At 44.9% G+C, this 15,643-nt stretch overlaps 1 protein-coding gene across 1 annotated transcript; it reads left to right on the top strand.

The window, feature by feature from the left end:
• Positions 1–564: 564 nt before the first annotated feature.
• On the top strand, positions 565–5,114 carry NXNL2 (nucleoredoxin like 2; the record flags this gene model as incomplete). The annotated part of the gene is made up of 2 exons (XM_080921706.1): positions 565–866; positions 4,943–5,114. The coding sequence occupies 2 exons, from the start codon at positions 565–567 to the stop codon at positions 5,112–5,114; spliced, it is 474 nt and encodes a 157-aa protein (XP_080777832.1).
• Between the last annotated feature and the right edge of the window lie 10,529 nt (positions 5,115–15,643).

Here is a 15,643-nt window from a genome sequence, read left to right as displayed (position 1 = left end):
GGACGGTGAGGGGCGTGGCATGGTTGAAGGGGTAGGGGGAGTAGGCGGGGCAAAGCCCTGGTGCTACCAGGCTCTTTTGGGTGAGTTGGGGAGGGGCTGGTGGGTAGAACTCGGGTCGGAAGAACAGGGCAGGAGTGGACTAGGTGGGGTGCGGGGCAACCTGGATCCGAACAAGTCTTGGGTGTCCGGACTGGTCGCGGGTGAGCGAGATAGGATGTCGGTGGGCGGGGCTAGGTGGAGCGGGGCAGGGTTCTGGTGGATGATATGGGACTCTGGTGGGTACAGTGGGTCTCCGGTAGGCAAGGCAAGATAAAATAGAGAATAGGAGAGGTTGATGGCGTTGGTCTGCTTCTGGAGCGGGGCACCTAGCTGTCATCGCTGCGGATGGAGTGACCTCTGTGCTCCCTCCTCCCTAGGGCTCACCGTGCGCAGCTCCATAGGAAGGCGGGGCTGGGAGGCGCCAAGCGCTGCGCGAGGCTCCGCGTCCCCTGCCAGCTGACAGGTGGCCGCGCAGCCCAGGGCTCTTCTCTCCACTGTGTCCAGCTCACGCCGGGTTCCGGGGCGATGGTGGACGTGCTGGGCGGGCGGCGCCTGGTGACCCGCGAGGGCACCGTGGTGGAGGCGGAGGCGGCGCTGCAGAACAAGGTGGTAGCTCTGTACTTTGCAGCAGGCCGGTGCGCGCCCAGCCGCGACTTCACGCCGCTGCTCTGCGACTTCTACACGGAACTGGTGAGCGAGGCTCGGCGGCCCGCACCCTTCGAGGTGGTTTTCGTGTCGGCGGACGGCAGCGCGGAAGAGATGCTGGACTTCATGAGGGAGCTGCATGGCTCCTGGCTGGCATTACCCTTCCACGACCCCTACCGGCAGTGAGTGGGGGCCTGGGGGTCATCTTCTCTGGCGCTCTGGCTTCTCTGGAACTGCTCTCCTGTACCGAGCTGCTGTTTCAGACGCGGGTCCTTAACTTCCTATCCAATCTTTTTTGCTTTTCAGGTCTCAGTGCGGGGCAATTCCACTGAACCTTGGTTTCAGCACCCGTGGTGCTCCAGTCAGCCAGAGTTTTCTGCATTTTACGATTAGGGTTTTAGGGATCCGTATGTCTCAGGAGCCCCGGGACTGGTCCTGAGGCTGGCTGGTGTCCCTTAGCTAGGTTCCTTGATCAGTGGGCAGAAGGAAGGGTGGTTGGGAAGCCACCCACCTGAAGTGCAAGCTGCGGTTACCCGCCTGTCCACAGAGCTGCGTTTGGGGGTACCCCGAGAGAAGTGGGGAAGGGTCTCCTAGCGGGAGGAGCCAGGTGCTAGCCATCTCTGCGATTTTATTTTTACCTACAGGGAAGGAGTTCCCTAACTATAATGTTTCATTAACATGGATGCTTTCATAAAACATGTAGAGGAACCAGGGGTAGGCAGATGTTAAAGCAGTCAGGGCTTAAGAGTTTCAGAAAAACCTAGAAAGAGCGAGGGGTGGGTGTGAAAGAATCCAGGTGGAGAACTGCCCCTCCCCAGCCCTGCCCGCTGAAACAAATGTCAGTTTCTGGGTATCCTCTGACTCTAGGGCCTGGGTTTGTCACCCAGTTGCGATGCTACCTTTGAATCCCTTCTGCAAAGCCAACTGGAAGCAAAGCCAACTTTGAGATGTCCCATAGATTCATAACTATTCTCTCTCTCTCTCTCTCTCTCTCTCTCTCTCTCTCTCTCTCTCTTTCTCTCTCTCTCTCTGTGTGTGTGTGTGTGTGTACATATATCCGTATGTGCACGTGCACAAGTGTGCACTCATGGGTGCGTGTCAGTAGAGATTGAGGACAACCTGGGGACAATATTGCTATTTCTCTGTTGTTATCCACCTTGTTTTTGAGACGGGGCCTCGCACTATCCAGTAATTCACTAAGCTGGCTAGGTTAGCAGATCAGTGAACCTTGGGGCGTTGCTCTCTGCCTCCTCAGCTCTGGAGTTACAAGTGCTTTTTATGTGCTTCTTAAGGACTGAATTTATGCCCTCGTGCTTGCAAAGCTCTTTACTGACTGAGCCGCCTCCCCTTCCCCCACCATGGAGGTGGAGAGCCCTGGGGAAGCTGCTTAGCCTTGGGGCAGGTATGAGGCCTCACTCCTGCTGGTACCAGGAAAGTCCCATTGATAGTAAGTCTAAGTGACAGCATAAGGACTCCTTTGAGAACTGCTTCAAAGGCTGTGCTTTAAATTGCGACTTGACCCAATGGTGCGCTCAATTGCATGTAGCTTTAAAGGACGCACTTGTTTTGCAGTTGAGATGGTGCTGGTGGCGCTAATTAGGCAGAGAATTCTGCCCCCCTGGAGACTAGTGCTCTGGGTTGCCCAGGAGGATGGTAGGAAAGACGTTTTATGGCTGAGTAAAAAGATGCACGGAGAATGGGGTTGACCTAGTCTGCGAAAGGGCTCTGTATTCATTACTTTTCTTATTGCTATGGCAAAATATTTGACAAAAGCAACGTAAGAGAGAATGGGGAGCTGGCTTGCGCGTTAGTGTGCAAGTATGAAGACCTAAATTCAAATCTCCAGCACTCCAAACAAAAACAGACTGGGCTGCTTTTAACCCTAGCAATAGAGGGGCGGAGTCAACCAGAAGGGGCGGGTCAGCCAGAAGGGGCGGAGTCAGCCAGATCCTGGGTGCTCACTGGCAGGCTCTCTGGTGCTCACAGCCCGCTTTAGTTTCAGGGAGAGACCTGTCTCAACAACTGTCACAACCCTCTGGCCTCCGAATGTATGCAGGGGCACACCCCCTCCCTTCCGCACAAAATTAAAGAAACAGGGTGGGGAGGGTTTATTTTGGTTACAGTTTGAAGGCTGGTCCTTAGGGCAGAAGCATGAGGAGGAGGTGGGTCTCTTTGTGTCTGCAGCCTGGAGCCAGAGACAAAGGAATGCCGGTGCCGAACTTTCTCCTCTTTTTTTCAGTCCAGGACCCCATCTGGAGCAATGGGGCCTTATACAGTTAATGGGCTTCTTTTAACCTCAGTAAACCCAGCCTAGAACTCTCCCCCACAGACTTGTCCAGAGGTTTGCCTCCTAGATGATCATAGACACTGACAGTAACCATGCCAGGCTCCTAGAAGTGTGGCCGTGAGAGATCAGCATACTGTTGTATTGCACTGATTTCCAAATGTGCCACGGGAGAGGCACACAGTCCAGTTCTCCTGGGGTCCGCCTTTGTACCCTGGCAGATGTCTTCTCCCAAGGATGATTAGCAACCAACCCCAAATGCACACTGACTCCCTTGAGAAGGGTGTTACTTTGGGGACCATGTAGGTCTTCCTTCTTTCCTTCTCTCTTCTGTTCCAGAACCTTTCCACTCCAGGTGTCAACAAATAGTCCTCTAAGCACAGGATGATGGGCCAATTCACCTGTTCTTCATTTCCACAGGGAGTTTCCTATTGCAAACTTAGCTGTCCATCTTTGTCCCTACCCAGTATTTCCTTTGTGCGAACCAGGAAGTTCGTACCATGTCCTAAATTCTGCTATCTCAGATCAAATTGGTAGACTTAGACCATGGGCCAAAGAAAAAGAGCCACCATTAGGGAGAAGTGGAAACTGTACAAGCCATCCAGTGGGTGCTCTGGAAGTTGTCTGCTGTAGTGGGTAAGGCAGGACAGGAAGTTCATTCAGGCCCCAACTCGGAAGTGAACCAGGAAGGGACCGTTGTGTATGTAGCTTTTTCTCAGAGGCCTCCACTACCTACTACTGTCCTTCAGTTCCTGAAGAGTCACCAAAGGAAAGAAGAGGAGGAAATTTCCTACTACCAAGAAAATCACTTGTGGCTCCGTAGACTGCCTTGGCATGCTGGGAGCAGCTGTACCTGTAGGAAGGATGCCCACCTGGCTCTCAGAATTATGCAGGTGCATTCTAGTGGAGCCCTGTCCCCCCCAACCCAGCAACAGATACTGTATTACATAGTCCAGTGAGGCGGTGGTTTGTGACCAATATCTGTAGAACAAGATTCAGGAGTTGGCTGGTGCTGTCTCCTCTGCCCAGGTGTCCCAGTGCGGTGGCCTTGAAGAGGGCCTTAGCCTGAGGATGACTGTAGAAAGAGGTGCCAGGGCTCCCTGTAGGCGCTTTCTCAGGTTGAGGGTTCCATCTTATCCCCTTCTCTGTGATTGAGTTTATCTGTCTAGAAAGAGATCCTCCTGCCTCAGCCTCCTGAGCACTAATATAGATACACGATACTATATGTGGCAGAACCAGGTCTCTAAGCAGCTGCAGAAGTTCATGCTACAGGTTCCCACTCCCACAAGAACCCTTGAAGAGCTTCCAGTGAGCTCAGTGCAATGCTGGTGGTCTTCCTAGGCTGGGATGTGGGCAGAGTTCATGGTGCCTGGCAGGCGTCTTCCCCTCCCCGTGCCAGCCCAGTTGCTGATCTGCTTTCTGGACCATTGCCGGTTGTTGGAGCATCTCTCCTTTTAGCTGTCGTGTTTGGAGTTGTAGAAAAGTAGACCAGCCTGGATTTTATTTCTTGGGTAGACAGCAACTTAGGGCTCTCTGATTCAGATTTCTACTTCTCCCTGGTCTCTACTTCACAGGCTCCTGGCACACAGACAGCTCTCTTTTGGCCCTGCCTTGTTCCAAGTCCTTTCTAGATGATGTCTTACAGCCTCCCTATGTTGTCCAAGCTGGTCTCAAATGTATGAGCTAAACTAATCTCTCTGTCTCAGCCTCTTGAGAGGCTGGAACTACAGGCTACTTGTAGTTTTAGATAATTGTATTTTTAGTTTCCATAAGAGTTTGATTATCTTCAGCTTGAGATTGATATAGCATGGCTGTCCCTCGGTATCCGATGGGAATTGGATCCTGGATTCTCTGTGACCGCTGAAACCGAAGGACATTGACATCCCTACATATGGCACTGTTTGCACACAACCTACAAACAGCCCCCTTCCTTTCAGACCCGCATGGTGCTAACCCTCTGCCCTCTGTCCTCAGTGAACTAAAGAAGAGGTATGACATCACTGTCATTCCCAAGCTCGTGGTCATCAAGCAGAATGGAGCTGTCATCACCAACAAAGGACGGAAGCAGATCCGGGAGCGTGGGCTGGCTTGCTTTCAGAACTGGTTGGAAGCAGCCAATGATGTTTTCCAAAACTTCTCAGGGTGAATCGGGAGGGACCAGGGCTGGTGCTGGAAGTACGGGACAACCTGCCTTCCAAGGGGCCTTAACCAGTCCTTTTCTGTGTTGGGAGGTGTCATCACAGAGTCAGCAAGCTGCGGCAGGGGGCAAAAACTGCTCAGGAAAGACTTACACCCTCCCTCTGTGGTTCCTAGAGCTCCTTGGAGTGAACTTTTGCTACTTACAGCTTTCTCCACTGCTGCCTCGGCTCCAGACACCTCGGGGCGTGAGCTATCAGAGATCTATGCAAGATGCTCTCCCCTGCAGGCTTCTTTGGAAAATTGACCTACGGGGTGATGCGTTTTCCGATAACCTATCACATTTTAGTGATGCTTTGGTAAACATACTTATTACTCAAGTCTGTCCACTGTGTAATTTAATAAACTGGAATTCACACTTCGAACAGCTCCGGTGGTCTTCTTTGTCCTTTCAAGCCAAGTACCAACAGAGGGATAGGTCAGTAAATACCGTGCTTAAGCTGTTCTTTTATCTGAGGGGGTTGGATACCTGTGTGCCTCATCTTGGAAGATTTTTCTAACCTTTGTCTTTTTCCATGCTTCCCTTCTCTCCTCCTTTCCCTCCTCCTCCTTTTCATCTTCCTCATTCTTCTTCCTTTTTCTTCTTCGAATACTAGAATACTATTTTTTTTCTTTTCCTCCCATTCTCTTCTTCCCTCCCTTCCTGCCTCCTTTCCTCTTTTCTTATGGAACTGGGCATTGGGTCCACCACAGCCTTGCAGTTAGGCAACCACTCTATCTGCTCCCCTGTGTATGTGTGCATTTTAGAAGTGTGCAGGGTTGTGTGTGGGAGACATACATATGCAACGGCGGGCATGTGTGCAGAGGCCGGAAGTTGATATCTAGTGTCTTCCTTGATGACTCTTTACCTTTTTATGTTTTTATAATTTTTCTATGTGTATGTGTGTGTCTATGTGTGTGTGCAGGTACATAGAAGAGAGCATTGGGTCCTCTGGCGCTGGAGGTAGAGGCAACTGTGAGCTAACAGATGTGTGCTCGGAACTGAACTCTTGTCTTCTGAAAGAGCACCAAGTACTCCTAACCACTGAGCCACTTCTCTAGCCTCTTCAGCTTTTTATGTTTGGATAACGCAGATGGCACACTGTTGCTGAGCTGTACCCCAAATCCTTTTTTTTTAAATTTTTTGAGACTTTCCCTTACTCAGAGCTCTTTGATTCATTGATTTAGCTAGGGTGGCCTGCCAAGCTCCAGACATCTCCTTAACTCTACCTCCCAGTGCTGGAGCTAGAGATGACATGTCAGGCCTGGCTTTTACATGGTCCCAGGGATCTGAACTCAAGTCCTCACACTCCTGTGGCAGGTACAACACTGTCGGAGTCACCACCCCCAGCCCTTTACCAACTCGCCACTTTTATTTTTAATACTATTACAATAACCTAGAAAGAAATTAATTAGTATTTTAAGGCTATAAAGTCATGCTGTGCATATTGGGATGGCACTCAGTGACAGTCTATGTTTTCAACAGTGGCCCCATCAGATTACAATGGGAGTGAACAATTCCTGTCACCTGGTTAGTTCTATGATATTTGCACTATCCTAAGATTACATAATACTTTCCAGTGTGTGTGTGTGTGTGTGTCTAATGCTGGCAGCAGGGCAGGACCTAGAAACACACAAATGACAAACCTCTGGGCATGTCTGTGTGGCAGTTCCTAGCGTAGGTTAGCTGAGGTGAAGACTCACCCTGAACATAAGTGTCACTGTTCCATGGGATGGGGGTCTGCCTTAGTCACTGCTCTACTGTTCTATTGCTGTGAAGAGACACCATGGCCAAGGCAACCCTTATGAAGGAAACCATTTAACTGGAGGTTTAGTCCATGATCATCTCGGCAGGTAGCATGCTGGCTCAAAGGCAGGTGCTGGAGTAATAGCGGCTGAGAGATACACCTTGATCAGGAGGCAGAGAGAGGGACGCTGGGTTATCAATAGGCTTTTGAAACCTAAGAACTCACCCCCCAGTGACACTTTTCCTCCAACAAGGCCACATCTCCAAATCCTTTTAATCCTTTGAAATAGTACCACTCCCTGGACTAAGCATTCAAATATATAATCCTAGTGGGGCTGGAATAGATAGTTTTATGTCAACCTGACATCAGATAAAGTCATTTGAGAAGGAACCTTGATTAAAAAAATATCTCCATAAGGTCAGGCTGTAGGCAAACCTGTAGGACATTTTCTTAATTAGTGATTGGAGGGCCCAGTCCACTGTGCATGGTGCTATCCTGCGGACTGGTGGTCCTGCATTCTTTAAAAAAAGCAGGCTGAGCATGCCTCGAGGAACAAGCTAGTAAGCAGTACCCCTCCGTGGCTTCTGCCTCTGCTCCTGCCGCCAGGTTCCTGCCCTGTTTGAGTTCCTGTCCTGACTTCCTTCAGTGATGGACAGTGCTGTGGAAGTGTATACTGAATAAACCCTTTCCTCCCCAACTGGAGTTTTTGGTCATTGTGTTACATCACAGCAATAGTGACCCAAACTAAGACAGGGGCCATTCTTATTCAGACTATCACAGGATATCATACTGAATAAAGAGGGGAAAAATGAGAACTGGTTCATTGTAAGGAGCTCTCTGTGCAACTGAAAGAACTCACCTAAAGCCAGTGTGCAAGTGTTCAGAGCCCCAGGACTCACATAAAGCTGGGTGTGTCAGTGAGCATCTTTAATCCCCGTGTTCCTGTAGTGATATGGGTGGCAGAGACAAGGGAGTCCCTAAAAGCTTTCAGGCCAATTAATGTAGAGTATGCAGCAGCCAAACAAGTCCAGATAGAAGGTGTTGACCAGCACCCGAGGTTGTCCTCTGACTTCTTCATGCACAAATACAACCAGACATATACATGGAGTCTGAAGCAGAGAAAGTGGCTGAGTGCCAGCATGCTCTTTGCCAACAATAAGAGAAGGCTGTCTATAGTTCAAGCATCCAGCCTCCTGCCATGGACACCTACTGGCCGGCCTTGGGACTGTGATTCTCAAGCCCCTGTAATGCCATTCTTGTATAATCTGATACAAGTGTAGAAACCTCATGACCCATCAGAAGCCTGGCTTTCATTTTTGGATCTTGTCAGCCCGCTGGGTCCTCCAGCTGGGAATTTGGAGGGAGGCACAAAAATACTGTCATTAGGCTATGCTGTCTCTTGGTTTTGGAAGAAAATGGTGTTCCTGTGTGATTTACCTTGAGGCAAATATAGTGATCAGGGTAGCTCTCCCTAACAGTCTGTAGTTCACGTAGGGGTGCAAGGACTATCATGCTGGGCTCTCAACATTTTCAAGCATGTGTTCTTGAAAGGTATGCATTTCTCATATGTGGATTTTCAAGATGTCCATTTATATGTGAGCCATACCCTAAATTTCTTCTAAAGGGCAGAGAGGGCTCAGTGGGTGAGGAGCTTCCCATGCAAGCATGAGGACCTGAGTTCAATTCTAGCACCCATATAAGCTGCAGGGGATGGTGGCACAAACTTATAATCCCAGCACTGGGAAAGTAGATGAATCCCTGGGGCTCCCTGGCTCTGTGGTAGCCTATTGGTGAGTTCCGGGCCAGTGAAAGCCACTCTTGAAAAGAAAAAGACTTGAACTACCATTAGCCCAGTGGGTCTTTCAGCACTGTGTACACTCAAAAAAGTAATGTGCTCCTGGGGAATGTCTGAGGTTAACACAGACAGACAGATAGACAGAAACACACATGCATACTCGCTTGCTCACTCACTTACTCACTCACTCACTCACTCACGCACTCACACATGAATGTGCACACAAAGAAGGTTCCAGGGCAGAGAGGGTGACCTCCTCCCCCAGGAATGGCTTAGGCTGGGACAGTGACGATTGTTTACTGATGGGCGTGGGACAGCTTTCATCATAGAGCCCTAGCTTACCATGGACTGGGTTCCATTTCAAGCATTTCCAAGAAGTAGAATCCTAGTTCACGGAGACACATTCTGTAGTATTATGGTGTCTCTAACAACTAGCTTTCTGAATGCTTTCTTGTTGAGAACTATTACATCTGTATCCTGACTTCTATTACAAAAGCAATAGGCACCCCCTATGAAAAGAGGGAAATGTTCTAGACCAATTTTGTCTCATGACACCATATCCCTCTTTTTTCTGGTGCCACCCCTGGGCTGGGAGACCTGGGTTCTATGAGAAAACAAGCCGAGCAAGCCAGGGGAAGCAAGTCAGTAAGCAACATCCCTCCATAGCCTCTGCATCAGCTCCTGCTTCCTGACCTGCTTGGGTTCCAGTCCCGACTTCCTTTGGTGATGAACAGCAATGTGGAAGTGTAAGCTGAATAAACCCTTTCCTCCCCAACTTGCTTCTTGGTCATGATGCTTATGCAGGAATAGAAATCCTGACTAAGACACCATGGGACCATAAGTGTCTCATATTTAGTGACAAGCCAGGCTGCTCTGATCACTGGGATAGGTTGGGCTTCTTCCCCTCTGCCAGGGATTTCTTCCTTCAAATTACATTCATACCCCTACAAGGACCTAGAAGCTATGTTCTAAAAAAATTTTTCACAGGTTAAAGAGTGTCTTATCACCACCCAGCAGTCTCTACTATTTTTTTAAAACCAAATCTCAATCATTCAATCTTACTAATCAAGACTTGAGAGCCAGATGCTGTGGTGGAAGCCTGCCAGCTCAGAGAGGCAGAGAAAGTACCCAGCTGGCCATCCTCTTCAGCCAATGTCTCATAAGGAATGCCTCTCTCACACCATCTCATAAAACATCCTTCAAACTGAATGTCCCTCCCATCCTCCTGACTTCCTTTTACTCTATGTTTTATTTTTAAATACTCCTATACTCACTTCCAGTCAACTGGTTGCATGGTCCACCTCTTGATGCATGATTGACTTTATTTAATCCTGTTTACAATATTCAAGCAGAAAGCTCTTGGATTAAAAAAAAAAAATGTATGCTTAGGCTGAGCCACACCACAACGAGAAACAGGTTTTTCTGGTAAATAACACAATCTCAGAGTTAGCAGAATGATCCAACACCCTGCAACACTTTATTGCCTATATGACTTTGTGCCTCTAGCAAGTTTCAGGGACTTTCTGAGTTCTTAAGTTACTCACTTCCTGAATCCTAACAAGCCTCCAGTTAGAATTTCCCAGGTCTTTACCATCCTTCCCTCAGAACTTCTGAGTCTATAGAATTTTTTGCACCTGAACAAATTTCCCCCATAGAATGGAAAATTTTAACTTGTAGGAAATAGTGACACAACAATCACACACTCCCCTCAGCCCCATCACACACCGTGTTGCATGTACACGCCACATAACACACTGTATGCCTGCCTCATTACCACATACACACAACTCAAATACGTCTCCAGTGGGAGGAAGAAGATGGAAGACACACGCTTGCCAGGCAGGAGGAAGGTGGTTCTTCTGGGCTGCACACACTTGGGCTGACTTGGGCTGCATGCCAAGCAGGTGCCCACCACTCACTCAACACCCTGCATATACTAATATTTTTAAGCTTTCATCCTTCTAAGGTGATGTTCATCGTTGATTTTAGTTGAAAGACTATGTAAGACTAAAGTGTTAAAATACCTTTGCTTTGCTAATCAGTAAACTTAATTGGCTAAGAATTTATTATTGTTATTATTACTATTACTACTACTACTATTATTATTTGTGTGTGTATGTGCACGCACACTCACATTTTCTCCTAGTTCTTGCTATAGTCCAAATGTTTGCATCTCCCCATAATCTATATATTCAATCCTACACCCAAGGTGGTAGTATTAGCAGGTATGAGTCTTTGGAAGTAATGAGAGGCTAAGGGTGGAACACTATGAGTAATAGAATTAGTGCCTTTATATAAGAGACCATTTATATCAGGAGCCCCTTCTATCCTGTAAGCCCAAGGGATTGTTGTTTGAAAGAGAATGACCCCCATAGGGTTGTATATTTGAATGCTTAGTCCCCAGTTGTCAAACTGCTTAGGAAGGGTTAGGAGGTGTGACCTTGTTAGAGGAGGTTAAATGCTTTGCTTTCTACGCTGTGTTGGTCATGATGTCTCTTCACAGCAATAAAACAGTAACCAACACAGGGATGGTATCACCATCTATGAACTCATCTGCATGTGTTGCTGTCTGAATCTTAGATTTCTATCTCTAGAACTATGAGCAATAAACTCCTGCTTTTTGTTGTAAACTGCCATTGGAGCCTGGCCTTATTTTCCTCTCCTTCACTTGTTTTGCTAAAGAACTCCTTCCTTGTATCCATTGTGGTTCTTAACCATGCCCCAGAACGTTCCATCCCAGCTATCTTTACCTTGAAAACATCCTGTTTTGTACACTCGTGACTGTACCTGACCTCCCCAAGCTTTGTTGTTCACCCCATAAAAAAGGAGTCTTGAGTAAAGCCTGGGTGGCATTCACTAATTATTGAGTGACCCATGTGTGTGTCTGTGTGTGTTTCTTTTTCAATCCCCCAGGCCTCTGTCCAAGGCTTGGTCATAGTGACGGCACAGGTGTCATCATCTGGAGGTCCCACCAAGATTGGAAACTGAGGAGAACCTGACTGGACCTTCCCCGGGAGCCGGCAATTGTAAGTAAAAGGGGGGGACGTATTGGGGCAAAAAAAAGTGTTAAAAGGTTATTATTATTTTCTAATCTTCTTAAAGTGAAACTAAAACGGGGACGATGAGTTCCTCCGTACTGTTAGCAGTCACCAATTTCTTTCTTTGGAGGTTGGTGAAAGATACTCTCCTAAGTGATAATGCTAAAATAAGAGAAATTAGGGCTAAAATGAAAAAAACTTTTGAGACTGTTCAAGATGAACGAAGAAATCTGTCGCTTCGGCAGATACTTCTGATGAGTCAGGAGACAGTGAAAGTGAAAGCGAGGAAGAGTCTAAACTCAAAAGAAGAAATTTGGAGCCTAGAAAAGAAATTAGACAAATGTAAATTAAAAAATAAAAAGGGCTTTTCTCTAGAGAGGGTCATCACTCCTTCGGCCCCTCCAGCCTATGCTCAAACAACAGGGAAACAGTCCTCTCCCTTTTCTGGGATGGTTTGGCAAAAGAGGAAGAAAAACAAACAAACAAACAAACAAACAAACAAAAAAAAAACCCATGAACTGTTCCAGAGTTCTTCAAACTCCAGAAGGTCAGGCGACGTCCTGGCTTTCTGGTTTTCTGAACACATGTAATTCTCTTCTCTTGTGTGTTTGTCTCTTGGCGCACCAAGCTGTTTGTCCATCCACGTGTGTCAGTTTGTGTCCGTGTTTTTTTAAGTGTTACTCGTGTTTCATGTTCAAAAGAAAAGGTGGTTAAAACGTTATGTGTTGGCTGTCTCTTGATTCGGTTTTAACTCGTGTCTAGAAGGGTAAAATTAAAGATAGAAAGCAGGTATTTGTGGCTCTACACCTGAAGCTAATAGTTTAGCTCAGCTGGAGACCTGCTGGAAGCTGATTTTTAGGCCCCTCCTAGATAAGGGTGCCGGCAGCTTCTCCACATAGAGCTGTTCCATTGCTTCTCCCAGAAAAATCTCTGTTTACTGAGCTCAGAAGGTGACAAAGTGCTCATTCCTTGAAATTACAGCTAAAAAGTGAGAATTTTACGGGTTTAAACATATAAGATGTGTGGTTATTTCATGTTTGCTTTTGACTGGTTTTAAAAGGTATAAATATGCTCTGCATGTCTTGGTGGTAAATTATTTGCTTGCAAGTAATTGGGTATGATTCAAAAATTGCTATATTGGTAACACAAAATTTGTTTTAAACTAGTAACTTGGTTAAAGTCACTCTAGACAACACCATGTGGCATAAACTAACCCAGGGAAACAGGTTTCTAAAATACCTCTAAATTGGGTCATATTTTATGTAATAAGATAGGATTTAAGACAGTATCTCCTGAGGTATTGGCAGATGCACTGTAGTGTGTTCGTGTGCGGGAAATTGGCAGCCAAACTTTGTAGCACAAAGCTAATACGCTCTGAGGCAAGATGTGTTGATTTCAGAGAGACTAGGTTGTTTGGAGGTTAAGTTTTGCTTTCTAAACTTTTTCAAGAGTTCATTGACAGGCTGATTAAGATGTCTGAAAAGGTGTTTGGAACTGCTAATGTTGGAATGCTTTTGGTGAAACATTTGGCTTATGAGAATGCAAACGTGGATCATCTGGTTGCCATAGGCCTTATAGAAAGATTGGATCTACCTCTTTTGAGTCACCCCAGGTAGTGAATTGCCCAATTGATCCTTGTGCCATCATTTATGACAAAAAACTGAGTTATGACCTGAGCTGGAAGAGCAATAGTATTTGGTTCTTCAGATGCTTATTGGGTACAAGCTACAAAAGCTAAAAGACCTGAGTTAGTCTTAAAAATGAATAAAAAATTTTATGTGGCTACTAGATACAAGAGCAGATGCATAAATAATAACTTCTATTCATTGGCCTGTATCTTGGCCTAAAATGGTTAGGGTTACTCAGTTACAAAAGTCAGAGTCCGGAGCAAAGCAGTGATCTCTTGCATTGGAAAGATGAGGAAGTTCACCAAAGATATTTTGAGCCTTATATTTCTAGTTTGCCTGTTAATGGGAGTCCTTCTATATAGTCCAAGTGATAAAGTTATGTTACAAGTGTTTGACTGTGGTTATTTGCCTAACGAAGTGTTGAGAAAACAAAACCAGAGCTAAATTAGAGCCCCTTGCAGTTACACCTAGAAAAGAAAAAACAGATCTAAAGTATTTTTAATTAACAAGCCTGCACACCATTCAGATAAAATTATTTTAAAAGGTGATGTCCCTATATTGGTTAATCAGCTTCAGAAAAAAAAAAAAAAAAATGGCCACTCAATAGCTAGTGCAGGAGCAATTGAAAGCTGGCCACATTGAACCTTCTAATTCCCCCTAGAATTCTGCTATATTTGTAATTAAGTAAAAATCAAACAGGTAAAAATTGCTGCAGCTTTGTGAAGAGTTGAGGCTGTGGAATTTACAGCCTGGTTTACTGCTTCAGTTGCCATTCCAAAGAATTATCATAGATTTTCAAAGATCGTTTATTCCTTTGCATTTTCATGATTGTAAAGAGTTTGCTTTTGGCATGTCAGCTTGTGGTTTTGAGAGCCCTTGAGGCGATGGGTGTCTTTTTGCCTCAGGGAATGGCTGATGTTCTTGTGTTGTGTCAGAAATTTGCTGCTGCCTCAGTGGCAGGAATTTGGGACTTAATACTCAATGTTTACATGTTTTGTTAACTGGAGTTTTTGCTTTTACAAAGAGCTTTATAATTTTAGAGAGTGGTTGTTGCTCCAGAAAAGGAGCCAAATAATTAGGTTATCAGTCTTCCTAGCCAAATTATGGCATAGGAAATTCATAAAGATAATTTACTTTATATTATTTGTCAAAAGTTGTCAGTGTTAACTAACTAAAACCTCTCCTTAAGCTCACCACAGATCTTAAACCTCTGTTGTTCTCCAGAGATGCAAATTCTAGTCTCCTCTACAGTTAACTGAGAGATGAAAAGTTTTGAAAAGAATATAGAAAAAGCAATTAGTTAACAGCAGATTTTATATAGATTATGATCAATTATTGGCTGTCTGTATTTTTACCTCACACCCACAGCAGTTCTTTTGGCAAAAGAAACCATAATGTAAATTCATCTTTTTTCCTTGTTAAGTAAAGTTTTAGCATCCTACTATAAAACGTTTGCTGTGTTAAAACAAAATTACATAATAGAATAGTAAAAGTATAAATAACATGTTCATTCTCTTGAGTTTCCCCCTGCTGCAGCAGAGATTATTAAATTATGAGCTATAGCCATGGTTTTTAAATGTTAAATTAGTTAAACCTTAAATTTATATACTGATAGCCTATATATATATATATATATATATATAGCTTGTAGTTTACAATTGCTTAAAATTGTTTCATTTTTAGATATTGCTAATTTTGAGTTTTGCAATTGTTTATTCAAATACAACTCAACTCAAAAAATACTTACTGTTCCATGCTTAGATATTTAAGAGATACTAGGTTGCCTAGATCACTTAGTAAAGGCAATGCCACAACAGATTTGTACACCAGGAAGATTATAATCTCATTTTTTACCATCAAAATAGTAATGGCCTAAGACAACAATTTTGATATTTCTAGAGAATATACACATCAGATTGTAAAAATTTGTCCTAAATGTCCTCAGTTTCTTATGTTAACCCTTGAGGACTTAATTCTAACCAATTATGGCAAATATTTATTTAAATATTAACACCTTTTCAAGCTTTCTAGTTATAATTGCTTTAACAAAAAAAAAAAAAAAAAAAAAAAAAAAAAACAACTAAAGGTATAATTTTTCATGGCCTATGTTATTTTTCTATAGTTGGTGCTCCAAATTAGATATAACAGATAATAAAACTGGCTATTATAGTCAAGCATTTAAGATGCTTTGTTGACAAGTTAATATTACCCATATTATTGAAATTCCTTATAATTTTCAAGAACAAGATATTGTAATACAGATACTGTAAAACTTTAAAACTATATTTTCA

Source organism: Micromys minutus (genome assembly GCF_963924665.1).
Source record: "Micromys minutus genome assembly, chromosome: 1".
Classification (NCBI taxonomy): Eukaryota; Metazoa; Chordata; class Mammalia; order Rodentia; family Muridae; genus Micromys; species Micromys minutus.
Note: the sequence above shows the minus strand (reverse complement) of the source record. Positions and strands in the feature narration are given on the sequence as shown.